This window comes from Telopea speciosissima, chromosome 10 (genome assembly GCF_018873765.1).
Source record: "Telopea speciosissima isolate NSW1024214 ecotype Mountain lineage chromosome 10, Tspe_v1, whole genome shotgun sequence".
Taxonomy (NCBI): Eukaryota; Viridiplantae; Streptophyta; class Magnoliopsida; order Proteales; family Proteaceae; genus Telopea; species Telopea speciosissima.
Genome location: NC_057925.1, coordinates 48,891,492 through 48,915,875, shown reverse-complemented (window position 1 = coordinate 48,915,875; position 24,384 = coordinate 48,891,492). Strand labels below are relative to the sequence as shown.

At 40.3% G+C, this 24,384-nt stretch overlaps 1 protein-coding gene across 2 annotated transcripts; it reads right to left on the bottom strand.

Moving 5' to 3' along the window:
* Positions 1-2,873: 2,873 nt before the first annotated feature.
* LOC122641797 (E3 ubiquitin-protein ligase UPL1-like) lies at positions 2,874-23,830 on the bottom strand. Of its 2 annotated transcripts, none has more exons than XM_043835097.1 (16): positions 23,710-23,830; positions 18,368-18,463; positions 18,077-18,283; positions 9,655-17,700; positions 9,265-9,582; positions 8,451-8,652; positions 8,070-8,356; positions 7,692-7,984; positions 6,310-7,447; positions 6,070-6,216; positions 5,744-5,824; positions 5,312-5,537; positions 5,093-5,232; positions 4,046-4,152; positions 3,744-3,929; positions 2,874-3,390 (listed from the first exon to the last, which is right to left on the bottom strand). In XM_043835097.1, the coding sequence occupies exons 1-15, from the start codon at positions 23,740-23,742 to the stop codon at positions 3,827-3,829; spliced, it is 11,424 nt and encodes a 3,807-aa protein (XP_043691032.1). In that variant the 5' UTR covers positions 23,743-23,830; the 3' UTR covers positions 2,874-3,390; positions 3,744-3,826. The 2 variants fall into 2 exon arrangements, with proteins under 2 accessions (XP_043691032.1, XP_043691033.1); XM_043835098.1 differs by having other exon boundaries at positions 9,655-17,697; positions 23,710-23,824.
* Between the last annotated feature and the right edge of the window lie 554 nt (positions 23,831-24,384).

The window sequence follows — 24,384 nt, the reverse complement described above, 5'->3', positions numbered from 1 at the left end:
GTCAAGTACTTGACGCAATAATACTCGGATCAATACAGACCAGTTCAATCGATGCACATCAGTATCAATATTGGTATGAACAGTAATCGATACAGAACCGGATAGCATGATGTTTTATAAACCCTAGTAGCTACATGTGAGGGGGATAGGGGGGAGGGGATAGGGAGCGACTTATGACACAAAGTAAAGCCTTGGAGACTGCACGCTACTAGCAAGGTAAGGTATCAATTAATTGAGCAAGCAGCTGTCTTCGCCAATGCAATTTAACAAATGAGTAATCTGAAAATTTTTCCCTAGGTTCAAGAGTTCAATAATCTATAACCACAGATCTTGTTCAGGATCGGCCCGAATTGGGTTGAATTGGTTAAAAAAGTACCCTAAAAGTACCGGATTAGATCAGATGGAATCGACCGATCTGATCTTGAATCTTCAAATCCTGGCACATATCTAATGGTGGGAATCGCTAACTTTGAACGTAAACAATTTTGGAATTTTGGGATGCCCATGTAACTCTCCATGGTGTATACAAGAATAGAATTAGATTTTACAATCAGATATTGTACTAGTATTCCTTCGTTACCCATTTCCAAGTCCCTTCAAATTAACTCCTGAATATATATTGAACAACCTTAGTCAATCATTTGCCAAGCTAGGGATCCGACTCCTCTTCAACGAACCTATCGCCCAGGGAATATTCAGTGAGGCATCCAACGGCTGGGCTGGTTGGATGCACCCTGGGCCCCATGTAAGCACACATCTCGATATCTGCCCAACAGCCCAACTGTTGGAGTTTCACTAGACATTCATTGGATAGGACGCTTGCTAGAGAGGAGTCCGATGTCATATTTAGTGGTGTATCTCAATCATATAATTCACCATCAATCTTACATGATTTTTTTGTTTTTTTCTCCATTCAACGATTCTTGTTGGATTCCTAATTTGAAGACTTTTCAAACTTTAAAGTTTAATAATAAATGTCAAATTGATCTAAAGTTTGACCATGAATAGGTGATGGGGGTACAATACCTCCACCAGATTTAGGGTCACATGAGCTACCATGTGGCAACAATCATGGTTGTGGAAGAGTGCTCTAAATGCAAGCATGACAAACTCCACTTACTGTTTCTCATAATTTGTGCACACTACCTTTGGAGCATTACATCTACAGATATTGTATGTGTTTAAAGCATATTGGTGTACAAGGATTCAAGTAGTGAATGAAGATATTCCCTGACTTGTGTACAAAGTTTGGACTCCCTAATAATTGCCATGTGATCCATGCTCAAGGGTTTTTTTTTTTAAATCATCTACAGAGATTTTTACCAAATTAAAATCATCCAAAACATATGAGTTGGGCAAAGTTTTTCTTCACCCATGGTGTAGGGATATTCCTTCACTACGGGACTTAAGATTGTTTGGATGGACCTTAGGGGTATTTTCGATCCTGTATTATAACAGGGAAGAGTAATTAGGACCCTAGGACGGTGAGTGAATCTTCCTTTATGAGTGGCAAAAAACTTTAACCTTATTATGTTTAAAAATTTATAAATAAAAACAATTATGTGAGAGGTTGCCGGTCTAATAGGTGGAGAAAATCCATGGTTTCACACACCTATATAAACCATAAGACAAGTTGGATAGGGCAGAAATTTTTTGGATAAGTAGACCTAAGGTTTCTTCTCACATAAATTTTGAAGCAGTGAAGAATTTGAAACTATCAAAAAGATGGATAAACCTATGAGAGAATACATGGGGGGGTATCCCATCGCATGCGATAAATATGATCAAGTATGGATTTGTAATTTGACACACATGGCTCAGTTCTTGAAGCAAATGGCATAGAGAAGCCCACCTATAAGATATGGTAAAATGGTATCTTTCATTGGTGAACAACAAGAACATTTCATGTGAGGAAGCGAAAGATAGACACACAAGTGCCAATGTACCCTATCCCAAGAGGCTGAACACTTTTTCCCTAGGGAGAGGATTTTCTGAGCAAGCAAGGTATGTACACACTCACATTCTTTTTTAAAATTATAATTTCTCTTTACTTCAAAAACAGTAAAATAATGCAATGTGAGGGGGTGCAGTGTATGCCTTAGGCTCAGAGATCCTTTTCCCTTATTAGTTAAATACATCAAAGCAAAAAGAATAAGAAATCAAGGGACAACTGTGGAAGTGGCAAAGGAACAATAACATACTTTATGCATGGCCCCTCATCCCCTGTGAGGGCGTACTTTCCACCTTTCATGGGGTGTGAGGCGGTCATTTCACGGGGCCTGTGTCTAAGCGCAGGAGCCACGCTACCAGACAGGCTCCTTTTTCCCGTACTTTAAATTGTCTTTCGATGTTTGATATTTCCATTTCCATAGTATCCAAAAAAAGAGGACGGAAAAAAATGGATGTTTGATAATCCTAGCCCATATTCGCTCTCATCCCCTTCATAAATTCAAAAGGTTATCATGTTCAGAAATCCAGCCATCAAAATGTCTCTGTAGCATGAGTGAAATAACTCACCTCAAAACTAGGGATTTAGCCATCTCCTTGTTGAATCGCCTCAACCGAACCAACCGCAGCTCCTCTCCTTCCTTGATGATACTAAGGAATCTTCCTGCCTTTTTCAGTTCCATTTCCTCTTCTCATGTTAGAAATTCTGCTAATTATGTAGCACACTGTTGCCAGATATGGCCATTGGTCTTCCCCAGCTAACCTGATTCCATGTTATGGTCTCCATTCCATTATCTTTTTTTCCCAGTTAGAACAAATTCTGATGACGCACAGTAATTGCCTGAGAAATCTTTTGCACACAAACACAGAGAGAGAAAGAAAGACAAGAGGGATGAATCTAGAAACACAATTTGTGTTCCATATAGAAAAAAAAAACTGAATTAATTTTTAAGGGAGAAATACATCTATACAACTTCCCAAAAAATAAAATAGACAAAACATATAGATCTGCCAAATTATTCATCTCACTAGGTGCCCCATATTAACAATCCTAGTTACCAACCTCAAAAAAGCAAAGGGTAACCTGGAAAAGGAAACCACATGGGCAGGGTAGAAGGCAACCAGAAGCAAATTGGCCCTATGGGACTAAAAAGGTAAAAGAACAAAAAGAACTGAGTTACAGAAGAAAAAAAAAAAAAAAGAGGCAGATTTATGTCAATCACTACAAACTTTCCCAAATAACTTGACATGGCGATAAGCAAAATGTTGCAGTTATCCACACTGATGCCAGTGCTGCATCCAGTCAAAAGCAAAATCTTCAAATCAGCTCTATAAAGTGCAGAAGCTTGTATCAAGAAGATTTCAAAAATATCTCTTTTCCGAGATTCAGCTACTCATTAAATGATTATCCATTTCTTTTGCCTCAAATCAGTTGCTCTCTATCTGCAGACACCATCATTAGCAGTCAGAAGTGAGCTTACATTTGGGAAATTTCATGCAATTGATAAAGGAATTAAAATTATTACAATTATATTACTTTACTAGAAATTCTACTCCAAATCACAGGAGCAGTAATTTGTCATGAAGTTAATAAGAGACAACCCGGTATCTCTATTTACTCATCCGAAGTTTTGTTCTATTAGTTTGAATAGCAGAGATAGCAGAAAGGAAGCGAAATCTCAAACACTTGATACAGGACACTAGACCAGATAGATGGAAACAGCAACCCAAAAAATTGGTATAGGAAGCAAGTTGATTGATAAAGAAGAAAATCACACGAGAGATGTGCAGCTAACCTGTACATGACAACATAAAGAGAGGCTGCTGGTGTTGTCGCAGTAATATCATGTTGGAGAAAGTGATCATAGAGAAACTTACATCAACCAAAGCCAAAACCTTCACTCGCTTCATGGATCGCAAGCAGCAGGCGTTCCTGAAGCTGCTCCTTGGAGGAATATTCCGGGAGGTCTAGCTGATTGAAGCTGAGAGAGACAGAACCATTAACGGAAGCATGTCTATTAGGAACCAAGTTGCAACCAGAAAAATAGTAACCACTTGACAACTGCATCACACTTGCAAAGTTATTTAAAACACTAACCAGGTATGAGCCGAAGGTAGCCTCTCTGGAGCACCATATGCTTTGTGGATCTGAAACCGTTGAGGACCAGAGATGCCTTGCAGTGCTTTAAAACCCTCCAAGGGAACCTGATTCCATCGAACAAACAGTTCTTTGAGTTTTATTTCAATAGCATTGATGGCATTAATTTGATTACATTCCAAGATTTTTGAGCAAGCTAATGGATCAAAATATGCAGAACCTTTCCAACATCCCCTACCACAGATCAAAATAATAAGCAGCTGGCGTGTTGCACACAGATACCAAGAAGTCATACAACAGAATAATGACAACTAAGTTGAGGAACAACAGAATAATGACAACTAAGGTGAGGACGGCCAGATGCATGATGAAAGCAAGGAGATTGAGAAAGCCAAATAATAAGGGGAAAGGGTCTAAGAAGTAAAACGCAAGCTACAGTCAAATGATAAAGCAGGACTTGAGTCCCTAAATCTAATACAGACGCAAATCAAGATGATGACTACAAAGGTGCATTCACATAGGCGAGCGCCACTGAGCCATACACCAAGTTTGAGCTCCTCAGGAGGAATGATGCACCAGATTCTACAACTCCAAGGGAGAAACCAATGAGTGATGGAAGGCATGTCAAGATTAACAAAACATTTAACGCACCTTTCTCATCACCACAGGCATCCCAAAGGACATAGGGAGCTCAATAAATCACTTTGTACATAAATAACGACAGGGAGAAAGAATGCCCCACGGTTGCGCAGCGCACGCCACCCCTGCGCCCTGACACAGGGGCACTCAAAATGACCGCTGCAACCCTGGTAATTTCCGTGGCTCCAGGATTGTGTGGCGGTCATTTCGCGTGCCCCAGTGTCAGGGTGCAGGGGCGGCATGCGCTGCGCGACCGGGTGGTGTTCTTTCCCATTCACAGGTCTTTATTTCCTGAAAGTTTTGGGTAATAAAAAAACCTAAAAAACAGAGGCCAAGGTGTAGCTTTTTGAATTATAAGTCTGTCAATTTATGACGACATGCAAATAGATCGATTGACACAGTAAATACCTTTGATGTTCCAGTGACAAACTGCAACAACCTGGCCATATCCTCCTTGTTAAAGGCTTTGACAACCTCCCAAAACCACTGTACAATACTAGAAGCCGCTGTATATCCAGTATACTCGGTATTGGCCTTCAAATCATCCACTGTACGGGCAAAGAAAAAATGTTAAAAATCTGAGAATGCTGATAGTTACATGTAACGTGTTATGGTAAGTAAACTCACAGTCGATTTCTGGAAGTCCACTGATCAGAAGCTCAAGTTCTTTATCATTAAAAATTGCAATAAGATCTCGAGGAACCAATTCATTAAAACCATCTAGGAAGGAGTTAATTTGAGGACGGATGGCATTTGTCAGAATGTGGTCGGCCACAAGGTCTACATACTCATGCTTTGTTTCTTCTGTAACTCTGATATTTCTTCCTCCAGGAATAAGCTCATAATCGGTGACCTTTCCAAAAGTATGACCAATGCAATGAGAATTGAAGAGAGTAAACATAAAATTGGAAATATATGTAGCACAAATGCATATTAGCTCAATAGATGGTGAGATGCAGTTATGTACTTATGGGCATCAAAATTCAGAACAGCATAGAAGTTTGAAAAGCCTGAAAAGAGAAATTGCTGGTATACTGTAAACTTTGGCAATCTTCATACCTCAGTCTTTTCATAAAGTATGTGCTTCTCCTCGTCAGCATCCATGCTAAATGTCAGGTCAGGTATATCAGTCACATCATTCTGATTTAACAGAAACAAAAAAAAAAGTTAGCATTTCCCACGTAAACCATGGTTCAAGGAAGCAGAATCAGCAATGAGATCGGCCTCCACCAATTCCAATTCCGATTTTGATTCCGATCCACAGCTGGAAGCGGTCAGAAAGCCCTAAAATTAGCCAGATTCGGCCGATCCGCTCCTGATTCCTAAAACCATGATGTAAACACTACCAAACAAAAAATAGATTTTACATTACCGATTTCACTTACCTCCAACATCCATTTCAAGTTCTTATAGTAATCAGGATCAACTGCTTCTATATCATGATAAGTCACCTTGACACCAAGAATGTGCTTGTAGAAGGAGCGAGTGAAGTAAACATCTAAAAGTTGACCATCAAAAAGTGCCTTAGCCACCTGTAGAAAGGCCAGATAAAAGTCCCACATCAGAATGATCAACCACAACAAAGTTGAAGGATATTAAAATGTAAACAGGTTGATGGAAAATACCACACGGCCCACAAATTTGAAGTAGGAAAGATGTTCAGTTTGGTACACAGAATTGGGGTTTGGTTGAAATGTTGAATTGTTTCCCACAGTTGTGAAAAGCAAAGCTCCTTTATCAAATATGACCCTCGAAAGCAACTGATACCATTCTCTTGTCAGACCACCAGCATCAATCCCTTCTTCACCTTGAAATTGAACAGTCAATCGTCCCTTGAGCTCTTGACTTGGACGCATTCGCAATTGATTATAGGAGTCCTCTAGGACATAAGCCCGGCGAACACTTATGCGCAGAGGGGCAGAAGGGTGTTGCTCATGCTGTTGCCTGATTCTTGAGCGGAAATATGCTCTCTTGTTATCAAAGTCAATCAACCTCGGTGTTTTCAACATCAACGATAGTGATTTCTCCAGCAACCCAGGATTCTGTCTAATGAAAGCATTCAACAGGCGGCGGTGCTTCTCAGTGAACCTTGTGAAGGTGATGGCACCATCAGGTCGTCTCTGAGCAGCCACACCACATTTAGTGGACACCGCTGAGGAACTTCCAGCAGATTCTTTCACTTCTCTTGCAGTAACATTGAAATTATCTTGCTGCATGATAGACTGATTTGCTTGTAGCTTCTCACATAAAAAGAAAAAAGCCTCAATAAATGGCAAAAGTCTCTGAGTTCCAGGAGGAAGAGAAGGGGAAAGAGAGGAGGAGGCGCCTCCAACATGATCTGCAACGTTTGTATTTGGCATTGGAGAAGAGGAGGAGCTCTGGCCTAGTTTTGTTTCTGTTGTGCTAATACAGTCGCTCAATTCTTGCCACAACGGTTCAAGTGCAACATTTAACTTCCACATGATGCTTTGTTCCTCCCATTCATCATCATCATCATCTTGACCCTTATTAGCATCAATGACAGGGGAAGTGAGAGTGCTAAGTGCTTGAAGCACACGTAGGATTGCAGCACCGGCCATTGAGCCAGCACTCAACCCCAGCATCTGTGTACTCCTCAGGGTAACAAGTTCACCAACCGCCGAACTACTCAAACCATGAGCTAAACCTGCTAACTCTGAAGTAAAGATTTTCCGGTGTGGTGCAGCTACAAAGGCCAACTTCTTCAGTACTTCGGCCGCAAGCAAATAGACTTTGTCTGAGAGCCTAGTAAATTGTAACAAAGTAGTCATAATGATAATCTACCATAAATAGAGATGCACTGAATGTGCACAGGGGGTTGTGTGGGACTGTGTGTGTGTGTGTGTGTGTGTGAGAGAGAGAGAGAGAGAGAGAGAGAGAGAGAGGAGAGAGGAATCGATTTATAAACAAATTGAACTCATAAAACCCAGAAGCAAACTCATTAAGCAAATACAACATCCAGAACTAAGGATCAGTATACGAAAATTACCCCTCGTGAGAAAGAAGGCTACACAGATTACCCAAGTCAGACTCTGGGAGCTGCAAGAAGACATCATATGGACTGAAAGTTTTCTTTTCATCAGAAGTGGAAACCTCAGCACTGGCACTTTTATCCAATTGTTGATTGGGATCAGGTTCAGATAGTGGTGGATTTTTCTCTATATCACCTGAGGCTCCATCAACAGGTACATTCTGTGAATATGCCGTAACCTGTCCAGTATGAGGCTGACACTCGACCTTCGATGCTGCAGTATAAACAACTACTTGAAGTAGGCTCATGACCTGCATAAAATATTTCGTAACCAATTACCAAGAGAATGGAAATGGGAAATGGGAAAACTGAAGTCTTTCAGGACCTTATTAGTACCTGCTCAAGATGTGCACTACTGCGTAAGAACAGAGGTTGATTTAAGAGCTTCAGGAACAATATTAGAGGTATATTCCCTTCCTTAGAGGTTTCCAGTTGGTTTGATGAATCCATTGCTTCACAAATTTTCTGTTTACCTTTCTCCTTCTTGGCTTCTGAATCGTGACTTGGAGATTCAGGGATCAATGAAGGATCAAAATAGAAAAGGATATTTGCTACAGCAGAATGATTGGTTGCCAGATATGTCAGAATCTCAAGAAGTCGACGCGATACAAGTGGTGGAAGACCTACATAAGATCAACAAAATCCAAAATTAAAAATCTATGCTTAGAAATAAAAGAGTTCAAAGTAATTAATGATCACATCAGTCAAAAGTAATACCATCCGATAGCTGTGGTCGACCATAAACAACATTCCATTGACAACCATACAGCCTCTGAGAAATAGCTAGTGTTGATCCCCTATCAAAACCTTCAGCCTCAGGTTTGATCATATCAAGCAGAAGACGAAGTAGAACTGCACGTGTAACACTATGCGCACATAGGTTCAACAAGAGCCTTTGCAGAAGACCTTTACCAAGGGGCTTCACATGCAAAGGAAAGAAGAAAAAGGTAGGAGTGAGGACAACAATGTTACAATACAATTTACCGGAAAAAAAATGATCTATCAAAGAAATAATTTAATGAGGAAGTAAATATAATAATCTTAATCTGGTCAGTGATGACATTAGCTCTGTCCAAAGCAAGTTGTACTCATTAAACGTCTAGATTCCACATGTTACAAAACACATTCAATCTAATAAACAGAAACTAATTTTTTTACGCTAAGCATCGTCCATGTATTTAGAATTATTTCATTAGAACATACACTACTTCAAACGCATCCATATGATCCAACTATTCTGGCTGGCACCCGACTAATCTGTCTGCCGGTAATGTTTCAAATTATACCGGTAACTACGCTTCACTATTTCATGTCAATTATTTCAACATCCATCTTTCATGGTTTGCCATCCACCATGATCTCCAAGTGTCCCACCTTTTCCTTCATTTTCCCAATCCATAAATCTCATCTTTTCAAATTCAAAAATACTTTTAACCATATGAAGACATTTTACTAACAAAAATTACCAAAGATTTCCAAACTTAAAGTGAAACACCTTGATTCACTGATTTTCAGTGGACTAAACCATTACCTGTGCTAACCGTAGGAGCCGAATCAATGCTTTCAAAGCATTGGCATCCAAAAGAGGTGCACCTTCAACTTCCTTCACCTTCAAGCTGTCTGCAATGGCAGAAACTGCCCTCCGACCTATTGAAACTCCAACTCCCCTATCCATAACTGTCTGCCTATCAAATGCAAGGCTATTCCTCCTACCATTAAGCCTGTGGCTGCTTCCAAAAAGACTACGAGCCTGATAATGACTCATAGCTCTGTCTCTAAGCATTTGAGCTTCAGCAAGTAATGGAGAAGGGAGTGCAGACAAAACTGCTTCAGAAGAGGTTAAAAGAACCTGGATAGAAGCAAAGGAGCATTTCAATACAATTTAATAACTAACTAACAAGAGATAGGAATAGATACTCACCTCCTCACGCAAATCCGCAGGGAAGGTAGCAATTATAGAGGCATTGTCCATGTCAACTGGTTGTCCTTCAGCTTGCTGAGATTGTACCCTTTGTGCTCGTTGTTGTGCTAAAACTTCTGCTTGGATATCTGGAGGGAGGGCAGCTAAAAACTCGGGGTCAATATCTTCTGCAGATGGAGGTAAAAAAGTAGGAGCCTGAACAGACTGGGCTTGTTGGGAAGCTAAAACTTCAGCCCGTAGATCTTCAGGTAGTGCATCCAAGAAGGTTGGATCAATAGTGTTTGCACTAGAATCCTCATCATTAATACTGGTTTGATCTGCATGATTAGCATCTTGTGCAATTACAGGGCTTCGCATAGCTGATGCATCATCGGCACCATTATCAGAAATAGGCAAGTGATACTCGGTTTGATTTCCTTCGGTGTCTGCAGTGTCTGCACCATCCATATCAACATCAGCATTCACATGAACCGGAGAAGTATGACCATCACCTACATCAGGCAATTCTGAACCAGAATCCACCACGACATGGTTACTGGACTGGCTATCTGTTCTTGGAAGCCCATCACAACATGCATTTTGAAGTTCTGCATCCCGGGAATTTGCATGCAGCGAAACTCCATCTTGACTCTGAGTCTGAGGATCATCATGTAAGTCAGTGGCTGGTGTAACAAGCTCAGGGATTGCCTCCGACTGCTCAGCAGTAGCACCAACATCACCAATTTCCATACTTCCATTACCATTTGGAGACATAATTGGTTGTCTTGACATAGATTCCTGTGCTAGTAGACCCTCATCCGATTCATGCGCGGTAGAATCTGCATTGGCTAGTCCATTAAATGTTTCAGGAAGACGCAAATCACTTTCATCCACAGGATTCTCTTGATGATGTGCTGATTCTCCCCCAATTTCGTGACACTGAGCTTCATTCTGTTGGCTGGTGGCATTGTCACCTACTACTGGTGGTTGACCACCAACATTTATTGGGACATCAGATTGTTGTTTGTCCTGTGGCTCTGAGTTATCGGACTGCCTTTGAGCTGGAGGACTGTTTGCAGGAGACACACTACGCAACTGAGAAATGAACAGTTCCTCCACTGCCTGTGCAATGGCAGCAGCTTGACCACCAGCCTGTGGCTGACCATCATCAGTCCAACGACAATCACCTAGTCCTCTTCGCCCTGCCAGATGTAAGGGATCCATACCCAGCGAAAAATCAATCAGAGGTGGAGGTGCTGCACCTACCAAGCGATCACCAAAGAGAGAAGCTGATCCATGTTCAGATGGAAGAACAGGAGCATCAAACATATAGAAATGGGCCACATCAAAACTTCCAGCTGACAGAGCTTCTAAATCTCTTGATGAGTTTCCACTCAAAGACCACAAGGAAGCCGGATCCCCCGACTGGGATGGCCTTAGGAGAAGTGGATGTTGGAAACCACTTCCATCTAGACCAGATCGCTCAAGTAAAGTCCTGTTATTATTTTGACGGCGGCGCTCAGCACCTGAGGACCGACGAAGACCAAAAATGTCATCAACATTAACCCCTTGGAAAGGCTCGGATGCAACATCAATCAGCCCACTTGCAGCTCCGGGTCGCCCAAGAACCTGCAAATGATCTAAACCATCCAGGCCTTCCCTCCATCTCACTTCTATAACACGATTCTCATGAAAATCATCATCTTCTTCATCCATGATATCATCATTGTAATCATCTCCTAGGCCATTATCATCATGGTCCTCCTCTGTATCAGCAAGAGACATCAAGGCAGCACCCTCTTCCACTAGATCCTCATCTTCATCATCATCTTCATCATCGTCCTCATCATCATCCTCACCATTATCCCCCATGTCTTCATCATCTTCATCACCCATATCATCATCTGCTCTATGCTCAACTCGGAAAGTCATTTCAACCCCATCTGTAGTGCGTAAAACACCACCTTCTACCATCTCTTCTTGTGGAAACTCCAACTCGTGCCCCATAGGTGGGTTAGCGGTTGTAGCCTCCACTTCTATTCCCATATCATGCTCCACTGTCTGGTTTAGATTCCCATCATGATCCCCTGCACTATGAGAAGTTCCCTGCTGCTGCTGCTGTTCAGTCTGCGTGGTATCTCTGGCTTCCTGTTGACTGCTCCGGTTCTGGTCATTTTCCACAGCTTCTCTGGAAGAAAAAGTATTTGTCTGATCTTCTGTTCTTCCATTTGTTCCTGTAGACCTCTTCTTGTTGGCCCCATCTGATTTGTATGCTTGCTCGCTAGCATTAGCAGCCCTTGTTAAGCTCTCCAAAGCCTTGACTATTAGATTTACGACTTTTGGAGCATGAGGATGATCCAAGTCAATTATCTGAAGAATACCAGTAAGAGATTGGACCATTTCTCCATCTATCATGGTTTTTGCTATGTCTGGTGAGCAACCGGGACCAGGCAAGTTGCTGGATGATGAATTTTTTGACAAAATGGAATTAACCAAGTCAGCAAAAGCTAAGACCTTTCCATTTGGCAATAAAAAGTTTTTGGAAGAATTGCTTCCAGAGGTTGAGAATGACGAAAATGCTCTCACTATTTCACCAATCACTCGTCTGCGCCCTTCACCAGAACGACCACATAGCACTACCAAAAACCATGAAGCCTTTTCAGACAGCTTATCTCTCCATTCTTCAGTTGCTTCTGTTTTTTTGTCTGACGATAGAGGTAGAAGCCAATGCAAAATATGATAAAGTATCCCACCATGTCCAGGTCCATCTACTTGACTGGATCCACGGAGTTGACATGTCTCCATATCTCTTCTCAGAATAACACCAACAGCATGAACATACATTAGAAGAATATCACTCATCAACTTGAGCACAAAAGTAACCTGAGCTAGCATGGCTGATCTCTCTGAGAGGTTATCAGATTCCATTTTCTTTGTGTCATCAACCTTTGACTTTCCCTTCTTCTCCTTGGTAGCAGGTTCATCTACCTCCATAGGAGATAGAAAGCTCGTACACTCATCCTGTTTCTTTGGCAATGGGTAACTCATTATTATTTCTAGAAGCTGGTCAATTACTTGAGTAAGATTTGCAGGAATCCTTTTGTGTCCTTTAGAACATTTAACCGGTCCATCATGGAGCTTATTTTCAGGAAGCCGAACACATTCATGGGAAGACCCAACCTCCACACCAGATGCTTTCATTTTGTCCTTCTCCTTTTCTTTTTCCTTTGATAAGATAATGTTAGTCCTCCCTCCAGAAGATTCCAACTGACAAACAGCAGCTGCTGCTTTCATAAAGATCACAGGATCTCTGGATATAACGGGTGCCATGGATGTCAAAAATGTCCTAGGTGAAAGACGACCAGCATGCCGGCTGAGGACGCCAGTCAGTGTTTGTCGTATCTCCAACTCCATAGCTGTTTGTAAGGTCTGTGGATCTTCAAGGAGATGCCTAATAATAGCAGATGCCACACTGTCATACCCAGGAAAGAAACAACTTCTTGGAAGACTAAAAAGTGCAGCCAATCCTCCATTCTCAAGGAATTGCAAAGCCATAGCATGTGTTTTTGTCAAACGAGCACATAACTGTAGAACAGCCTGCATTACCAGCGCAGGAACATGTTGCTTTATAAACTCACAAGAAAGTGCTAGAGCCCTGCGACACTCGTCACAAGTAATATAACCAGCAGATTTCCCAAGGATCTTCTCAAACGCATTGCCAGATTGTTTTTCATTGGTATCTGAAGCACATTTTTTATCTGTAGGCAGCAATGAGGAAGCATTCTCTTCAGATGAATCGACTAAAGATTCTGAAACAATTCCCTCAGCACTTTGAGAAGAAACTCTGGGTTTGGACTGTAACATGTTGTCTATGATAAGAAGCAAAGCACTCAGACATTTTGGGGCAAGAACCACTTCTCCTGATTCATTTTTCACCTTGATATTTGTCAATATATCTATTGCAGTGGAGACAAGACCATTTTTTGCAGCAATTTCTCGTGCACTGCCATCTTCAGAAAGAAGCAGGGCCAGAATATGCGATATTGTACACAATGCGTTGGTGTCCCTAGAAAAATCTGATGGACAAAGCTTCAACTGCTGAATAAGATAAGACACCACCTTCGGACGATCTTCTCCTTTGTTCCGATGGCAAAGAGTCACAAGCAAATCTGTCAAAGGGAAGGCCACTGAATCGGTGCTTTGGAACAACCTCATAGATGCAGCAAGAACATCATCAATAGGAGGTGGTTCTGCTCCTTTATCTTCTGCCAATATGTCTCGTGACTTATCAGTGCTATCCTCTTTTGTTGTTTCTGATGAATTGCCCAATGACAAAGCAAGTGCCCTAGCCAGCTCATCATCTTCCTGCACAGGATCGTCAGCATGACTAAACAACCACTCCATAGCCATCTCAACACTATTTGTTTCTACCCGTCTCAGTGCTTCCTCTGCTCTTGCTCTACTAAAACCCATCTCAACTATAGTAGCAATAGTAGCTTCATCTGGCGGGGGACCCATGAAGCGTTGGCTTGTGCTTCCTCCAACACCATTCCGACCCCGTTTTACATCTCCAACACCAGAATATATATGAGTAACAAGCGAGACCATTGACGAGATAGAAGCTGGACTGCAATTAGGAAACATTGGATGGTTCCATACAGGAAGTATCACATCCAGAACCTGAGATTGTAACATACGTACGAACACTTCTGGGTCTCTCGGAACAGGGAATAACCCAATTGACAGTCCTGCTGCAACAGGCTGAACAAGTAGCTGAGATTGAGATGCAGAAGTCGGAGACAAGAGAAAAGTAGAATTAACAAAATACTCAAGCATTCTACAGTAATTCTGTAATGTATCAAGCAACCATGTACTGTGAGACAACTTGCTCCCTTCAACTGCCTTTTCTTGATCAATACCAGATGGAGGTATAGAATAAGGAAGCGTCCAGAGCAACTGGCTTGTAGCCTCAAATGTTGTCAGAAGCTCCTTGAAGGTTCCATTTACATAAAAGTTATTTACCAAGGCATTATTGCATGCACGTCTTCTGCTATCAAATGTTAGTGCAGCCATGTCATCCACAACCTTTCCTAGATACCGGCACTTCACCGATAACGAAGTTTCAAGACCAGCAGATGTAGAATGCCCAGGGAAACTGAGAGCCTCATGGAAAATTTTAGCCAGTGCAGTTGCAAGGCTCTTAGAAGCAGAATTCAGTGAACCAGAGTCTGCTCTACGACGGTTTGGAGATGTAAAGCCCTTAACTAGAGTTGCATAGAAAGAGCGCATAGCAAATGCAAGCTTATTCAGATTTTCCATGACAACAACATCAGGACTTTTCCTTTTAACATCTTGGGCAGAGGAAGTCTCAGATACATTTCCAGAACCTTCTGAATCAATGTTTGCAATCTCCAACTGTCGACTGGACCTTCCACCCCGCAACCGTGACAACCCCTGCCTACTATGACGATGTACACCGTCCCCACTTCGAACCATTGACAGAAACTCCTGTTCCCCAGTCCAGTGGGACTGAGAACCATTGCTTACAGAGACAGGATTCATGTATCTCACAGGTGGAACGAGGTTTGCATCATCATCACTCTCCCTTCCTGCAGCATTAGATAATGCAACATCCGCAGGACCACTTTCTTGATCAGCATCCCGTTTCTCATCCACCTTGGTGTCACTACACAAAGAAATATGCCACAGTATTTCCCTGTAAGCCTTTCCAAGATCCTTCAAGACATCAGCATCTGTCGCACCCAATTCAGATACCATAGTAGTAGTCCCCTTCAACAAAAAATTGGAAAGAGACAGAATACCTTCCAGACTGGAAAGGCATCTCAAAACCTTTGTTTGTTTTGTAGATTCCAGCTCTGCAAGCTGAGTCCCTCCTACAGATGTTAATAGTTCATCAGTTAACTTCAGATGATCCCTCAGGAACGTGCATACAGCCCGAGCCAGAGCAGCAGATTGCTGAGGTGAGAAATTCTTAAAAGCAACAGATATACTCTGCCCAACAGATACCGAAAGAGGCATCAACGGCAAAGTAAATAGCTGCAGAACAGCTTCAATACCCTTCTTCTCAATAAATATTCGGCTTGTGTCAGCATTTTGAAGAATTGTTTCGAGAAGGCGAGCAGCATTGCTTATGCATTCAGGAAGAAAAGATTCAACATTCACGAATGAACCATCAGAAGAAGGCTCAGTTGTACTCTCAGCACATTCCATCTTGGATGACTCTCCATCATCTGATGACATCAAGTTCTTCTCTTCCGCATCAGTTTCCATAGGAACAGGCGTGGAAGAACAAATAGTATCGGTGGATGCAGGAGCTACCACTCCAGATCCAATCTTCACTATAGCATTCAAAATCTCAATCAGCATCTCTACTCCAGGCCCACGCAATGAGGAAGCGTGGCGCATTAGTTCATCCAGTCCAGTAGACAAGGATCCTGGAGTGTCACCAGTAAGTGCGCGCAAATATGTTTTGGAAGTAAATATTTTGACAAAGCACCTCAATGCATTACGATCCTTCACAGCCTGGAGGCCATTATTGTTTAGGCACAAGGCGTCCAAGCACTGTGGAATGCAAGTCACTGCTTCAGCAGAGCAAAGAATGCCCCCCATTATAGCATCCAAAAAGGCAGAAGGCAGATCAGCTGCCTCTAACATGGGAAAACATGTAGGATCTTTGTGAATGAGATCGCTCATCACAGTTGCTGCAAGTGAAAACACACCACCACCAAAATCCTTTGCTCTTCTGAAAATAATGCATAAACAGTGTGGTAATAAACTTTCCTCTGAACCATAAATGCGAGCTGTGCTTCCAGGGGCATATGTTCCAAGAGATATAGCACGGAGTAAAGCTTTCATCAACAATCGCCGATGATAAGCAACTAAAGCTTCAGAGTAGAGGGGCTGCATATTATCTACATCATTGGAAGTACTTAAGACGACTTCTTTGCCTTTCTTACCACATTGAGAGTCTTCACCATGTTTCTTTGAACCCTTTTCCACATATGACACTTCCACTTTCAGGCGTGCAATAGTATCATCTAAACCACCCAGGTCTCGGAACAATGCAGCAGCTGGGTTACTGTAGTCCATAAAAGCTTCAAGAACATGAACCGCGGTGCTGACCAAATGCAGATGCTGGGGATCGGTATCTTTAAGAAGAGGAAGAAGAGTAGGTATAAATCCTGCTTCCCGCAGAGCAGAACAACCTGAAGAAGATGAGACCAAAACAGTGACAAGTGATAAAAGAGCCTCAGCGAAAACAACAGACCATTTTGAGGAGTCACTGGTAATAGAATCAATGGCCTTCTGCATAAGACTGGGTAGGATTCCACGATGCCCACCAGATGTCACAGCTGTCAGTACACTTGGTTGACGGGACCGGTCTTGGCAAAGAGCAACCAATGATAGAATACCCAGAATCCGGATCTTTTCAGGAACTGCATCTTCAAAACTTAATAATGTTACCAGTTCATTGATGAACTCAGGTTCGTTGTTGAAAAAAGCAGTCAAGTCATCAGCATCATTGCTAGCTTGAACGAGAACTACAAAGGCATACAAGCGAATGCATATATACTGCTGCCTAGAGGCTAAAGAACCAAAAGCCCTTGCAAATCGCAATCGCGTCAAAAGTGAAAACCTTAAACTAGGAGGTACATTGTACTCTCTCACTAACTTATTCAGGAGCTTAAGATCACTCTCTTGATGAGTGTTAATGTCAGGCAAATGAATAACTTGCAGACCTTGGGTCGATTGTTCAGAAGTTGTAGACTCCTCCGACGAATCATTAACTGCATAAAATTCAAAATGGAGGATGCAACCTAACTCATATGCAACTGAGTCACAAGCATTCTCTACAGAGCACGAAATTAATCCAAGGCCTTCTTCCTTGCCTCCCCAACCTTGCGAAAAAGCAAATAACTTTGAACTCAGAGACGCATCTCGTATGGAGCACTTCCCAATTGTTTTCTTCAAGAATGCAGCCAAAGTCTGCAGGCTAGCCTCAACGACATCCGGATCAGTGGAACCAAGAAGAGATGAAAGATGCTGCTGCATTGCCACAAGTACAGCAAAATTAGAATAAAAAAAACAAGATAAATAGTGGTAAAAATTAATAAACAGCAGATAGGCAAAACTAATTGATTTGTCCTATTTAGTAACCAAATGCCAGATGCAAGTTGGTAGGAAATGACCAAATTAAACCCCAGTAGAAATTCCCGTCATCTATCATAATTGACAAAAATAAGGTATTCCTTGAGAAAAGGAAACATACTTCAACAACAACAACTCAGCCTTATCCCAACTAAATGGGGCCAGCTACATGGATCCTTGCAAAGACCAAAAAAAAATGGAACACAAAAAGGAAAAATAATTCATATGGCATAATTGAAAAAAACAAGGTATTCCTTGAGAAAAGGAAACATACTTCATATGAGCTGTAGAAGTGCTTGTTTGTACAGTTCTCCAAAATAATTCGAATGACACGAAGAATTTGCAGAACAGCTTCCTTTGGAAAGGGAGGATCAGCAGCCAAAAAGTTATCCTCTAACTGTAGATCTTTCCTTGATTTTATGTACTTCTCAAAGAATGAGTCAAAATGATTGAAAAGATCAACCCAGTGATGAAAATCCCCCTGCACCAAGAAAATTTGAAAAAGAATCAATGAAACTGCATTTAGCTTCAACAACTCTAACAACTAAAAATTAAGAAAACACACCTTGTCATACTCCCAAACGAAGCCTTTCAAGGGCTCTTCGACGTTCTCAAGTGGAACAGCAGTAACACTGTTGATAAAGGATCGGATTTTTGGAGGCTGGAATCAAATAAAAATATTAGTACACATATTGGAAAAAATGAAATCTTTAAAGGTAAATAAATTAGTATATAGTAAAAGTGTGAACTGAGTGGAAATAATGCTGCAGCAATACTAGAACAATTTTGAGGATCAAAAGTGCCCCAGAAGAAGTTTCCAGCCATCACACATGAACCACCAAAAAATAAGTTACTTTTGGATTTTGAGTAATTATATTGATCTTTTAAAAAATCACTCCTAGGGTGGCTTTGATTAATAAATCTAACTTATATAATAACTCTTATCACTTTACATGGCAATTGTGGCATTTTGAAAGATAACATTTAATTTGGTATTACTTCATGTTGAGTGGGTGTTGCCCCGATCAGCGACAAGCTCCAAGAATGTCACTAAGGTGGTTTGGCCATGTGCAACAGAGGCCTGGGGACGGCCCAGTAAGGAGGAGTGATCTGATGCCAATCAAAAGAGCTAAAAGAGCTAGGGGCAGGCCTAAAATGACCATAGGTGAGGTTGTAAAGAATGACATGCATAGTATGGGTCTTGTGCCAAGTATGACCTCAGATAGAGCCTATTGGAGGGCAAGGATCCACGTTACCGACACCATGTAGCTGATTCTCTACTTTGTTTTGAAAGGATCCATGTAGCCAACCCCATTTGGTTGGGATAAGGCTGAGTAGTTGTTGTTTATTGTGAGTGGCATTTTTCTTAGTAAAACAAAAAGGGACCTCGGCAGGAGCTTCATAACACTTCTATTATATCTTCACTCTAGTCTCTAGCTAGCCAAGTAAGATTTAACCAAGGTTCGAGGTCGCGGTCTCGAGCATGGTTTCGGCCAGCCCAAAAACCGAGTTGTCATGGCAAGAAACCGAGATCTTTGTTGAGATGATGTTGTTTTGTTAGGCCCTATAAACAGTGTTACCCTTAATTTTTTTAAAATCATACTTTGGCTGAGGGCCCTAGGTTGTCAGTGTACTATATATATATATATATGGGTGGGTAGGTGTGTGTATACTGAATTACTGACATGGCATATTCCACACAAATCTCTTCCAAATGTTGTTGGGCAGCAAATCTCCTCCAAATGTTTTACCTACAAGTTCAACGCCTTGGTATTAATATAACGTGACCCGATACGAAATCTCGATCAAAATTTTGACGAGATACCAAAATTTTGGTCGAGACTATATTCTTTTCTTGTTTCCTGGCTGGTTTCGACTTGGTAGCTTGAAATACCGAGTTTTTACCGAGATCTCGGCGAGACCAAGAACTATGGATTTAACAAAAGTATAAAGGGGTCCAATGTGAGCAATAGTTGAAACTCAAATTAAATATAAAATTGAATTAGTATGGTTGGCTCTACCCGTGGTTTTGGTCACGGTTTAAAGTATCGGTATCGGGTAACGTATCAAAAGGGTGATTTAAGAGACGTATCGTACGCTACAGCCTACAAATCATGGAACTAAAACTCGGAACTCAACCCCAACTCGACCCTGAGAAAAACCGAGTTGACTCGAGATACTCGGGATCTCGGTCGAGTAGGTGCATTTTTTTTTTTCAACTCGAAACCTGGTTTCGATGGGTTTTAGACCTAGTTTGGGTCTAAAACTTGGTACTCAGCCTATTTTAGGCCATTTAAACACAATGGCTTGCAAAAACAAAGTCCAAATAAGAGTTTCACTTAGTGGGAAACTAGGACAGATACTTATGCCAAAAACTAGGACAGACACAGGACAAACACTTATTTATACCTAATAATTCATTTACTTAAGATATTATTCATAAATAAGCAAATACCCCCTATTTGAATTCAATAAAATAGTTAAAAAATCAAATTCCAAAGGGGAAAAAAAAAAGTCAACCCCCCCAGTTCAAGAACAAAAATTGGATTTTCAGCGATAGATGCAATATTCAACTTTCCAATGCTGGAGTTTTTCTCAAATCTAAAAATTTAATAAACCTTAATATGGTAAAACATTGCTAAAAACCAAAAGTGCGGTAAAGTATTCATTTGTTTTGATGTCCAAAAAAATATTTTCAATCAGAGCGATTTTGACAGCATTCGCGCACACCAAATTAAGCTTGATCGGTGCTTTACTCCTTCAATATAAATCAGATTTAAGCAGTTTTGGATTTGTTGGATAGCCACGAACTTTTCCCTTCATATCCCATTGCTAATAGCCACGAACTTTTCCATTAGTCCTTGCTCACATGATTAACTTTTTACCAAGGGTTTGCTGGTTATATGCAAAGTGTTGGAGAAGACTTCTAGTGAAGTCAGGTTTTCCTAGCGCATATAAGTATCCCTTTATTACTTTTTGGAAATTGAAATTAGGTCACTAACATTATCACATCATCGGACCACATTGGTGGATTCCACTGAATGGTACACCCAGGTTTTCCCCAAGTTTGATTTTGGGATATCATTAGTAGATCAGAAGAGCTGCACATATGTCACATAATATCTAGTATATAACTGAAGTCTAGATTGGAAGTGCTATTGTTATATCAGATATTGTCTAGTATACATTCTCAATTAAGGATTTAAAAATACGATATTAATGGGTCTGGAAAATTCTAGATTTTGGAGCTGTAATCAACCCCGGTAAATTAGGATAGTTGATGATGTCATATTTGGTGGTTTGACAGCTAATTATATCTATTAGACCATTATATTATGATAAATTTTGTTAGAAGAGGCTGAATTGGTCTACTGCTTCTTTTAATTTCAGAAAGGTAGTCTTGTTAAAACTTAATCCTTGTATATTACTTTTTAGTTCCATTGTACTATTGACCTATTGTAGGCTTCGGGTATTCGTCTGAAGTGATTGTCTTTGACTTAACGTATTGGGAAATTACCAACAGCTCTAGGGTTTGCGTGATTCCTATCTTGCATCAGAAAAGCGATTCAAATAGCTAAAGGTAAAGAAACCAAGAACAGACAATCCTAGGATTCTGCCTGTCAATATAACAGTCATCATAATATCCACCCATACTTCCATGGCGAAACAGCAGAATAGCAGCAAGACATAAAGGTCACACACTAGGAAGACAGTGCCCCTTTCATATTAAATTATCCATTACTATGATTCTGTTATCTGACTCAAGTCTGCCATTTTGATTTGTTTGATTAAAATTTAAGCTTTATCATAAATGGACCCGACCTGTTGACACTTGACACCCCTAAGCCCTAACTGTATGTATGTATTATAAAGAATACAACAAACCTAACAACATACAGATTATAGCACCGCAAATGCATATATATAAACATTAGTAATAGAAATAGTATTATAATAACTAATATTATTTTTTTTTTTAAATTACAAGGACAGGACAGAAGCAACAAAATATTATTAAAATAATAAAAAAATATAGTTAGTAGGTATTAGATTAGATGTTATGGGATTCTGCGGTAATCACTGTCACATCCAGTTTCAAGCATTGGATAAGGGAAGCTGGATGCATAATGTTGTAACAACCATCCAAATGCCTAAAGTGAAAGCTTTTATAATGGTGCTTGGATTTTGTTATATTGTCATAGCTTTAAACAAGTTGGAACCACAAAACAGAATTTGCAGCCATCCCCAAGGCCCAAGGCACAAGTACCGGACAAGCTTGCAATCCTTAAACTTGTAATGTCCATCAAGATGAGAGGGCTCAATGAACTTGCTGTGAAGTACTACTCTCATATGAACTGTTAGCTGTAACAATCTTCAATTCTTCATCTCTATAATGCTGATTTTTTATATTTAAATTTAGGGAAGTAGTTTTCTATCCGGGAGTGTGTCCTACACCAGCACTCCCATGTGCCTATCTCTCTCCTCCTCAAAACAAGGGGGCAGAAGTGTCTTTTCATATGGGGAGGAGAGAGAGACTCATAGGAGTGCTGGCATAGGCCACACTCCTAGACAGAGTTCTTTTTCCCTTAAATTTATATGGTTCATGACAGGTTCCCTAATTTCCAACAAAAAATCATTGAACTGCATAAATCTCTAAACGATGGTAATACAAAAAATAACTTCAGGATCCATCAACCTCGGTTTTCACGCTATTTCACTACACCAACTAACCCAGTTTCACAACACTGCTCTTCTTTTGTTTTTCTAAATTTTTATTTTATTTAATTTTTTTTATGGGGATGAGATGAGAGATCAGTTTCTAACTCAAATTACCCAGTTCACATGTTACTCAAGGACACAACCTATACCAATTTAATGATCCCATAATTAAAGTTGCAATTCTCCCTGAGCACATATAATCAATCAGTGCTCACAGAGTACATATAAACTACTAAGAAGTTAAGGGATCACAAATTTGTGGTGTATCATCCACTAAGACAATAGCTTACTAGGATTACCAACTCACTTTCAAGAACGCACAAACTCTTCATAAATTCTGGATTCAAAGAGGGGGGGGGGACCTCATTACAGATTCCATGAGGGTATTTCCCCAATTGAGCAAGGACTAAAGATATCTTAAATTTGAAGAAAACTCCAACCATTTTGCAATGGCAATTCAAAAACACGTTTCCTGTTGGGAATCAGATAAAAGTCTCTGGTGTCCAAATGAACAAGCAGGTCCTCAGCAAAATCAGTTTCTTTGTAAAATCTTCTTGGGACACGAGGATTAGCAACCAAGGACTAAAGAAGAAGAAAATCATAAATGAAAATTCAACAAGGCCAATGACAACAACAAAATACACAAGCTGCAGTCTTGAGCTATTCTAATATCCTTTATTAAACATATATGAATCAACAGAATTCCTCTAGAACACCAATGAACTATTAACTTCATGTTTAGAGAACAAGTTATTAAACAGATAGTGCATTAATTTATTTCCTTGAGTGACATAATTGTATAAATTTAGATGTGGTAACCTCAAACAATACACAAGCATCCACCAAACCGTCAGTGAGCCTATAACTTAACTATATCTAATCGTATAATACGAAGAGCTTTCAAAAATACCATCGAATACTGTAAAATTCTTGGAGGGAAATTAAACAAAACCTCAACTCCAATTCCTAAAACCACTACTTGAACTCCACATGATATAGGAAAACCCACTTATTCCAAAACAATTAAAGCTCTAAATTTCATGCGACCCAAAAAACAAATTAACCAGGATGTCAATCAAATAAAATAAAAAAAAACATAAACTCTAACAATGTTTAACTGCAATTTAAAAGTGCTTTCATATGGTGAAATCAAAGAGGCAATGAAAAAAAAAATTAGAAATACCATACCACTTCCAAAACTCTTCTCCTCTTTAACTTCATCTTGAATTAACCAGAGGATAGCATTGCTAAAAGCGGAGGCAAGGCAGAAAAAAGATCCTTCTCTGCGAATAATCGTTTAGAATTGGAAACCGATAGTCGACAAAAAAAAATTGAAGCACGGCTTTCTTCCTTTCTCCGATCGGATCCTCGTAGTAGTGAGTAAGAAAAAAGACTGGTATATTAGAAGAATATATATACTCTCCAACGAATTTAGGGTTTTGATTGTCGATCCGAGAGACGGAGGCATTCTAACTAAGATGAAGAACTAAGGAATAACATGTTTATAGGGGAAGAGATGAAGAAAAGCACGGAACAACGAGGAGAGAGATAAAAATAGAATTATATGCATGAAAAAACCATATTAAAAAAAAAATCAAATAAATACATTTGCTTTTGAGATGCCCTTGCAACACGCAAAATCTACAGGGTTTTTTTTTTATTTTTTACAAAAGTTTATGAACCAAACCGGTCCAACCAATTACATGACTACCAAGTTGTTTTTCCATGGATAGTCCAATATTTCAATAAAACACACAACGTAGGCTGTTGTCCCAAAAAAACAATATACCTCTGCATGCCAGCCCCACATTATCAATGGGTCGGATTCAAGTCCATGCACCCCAAGTCCCAGCTCTTGATTTT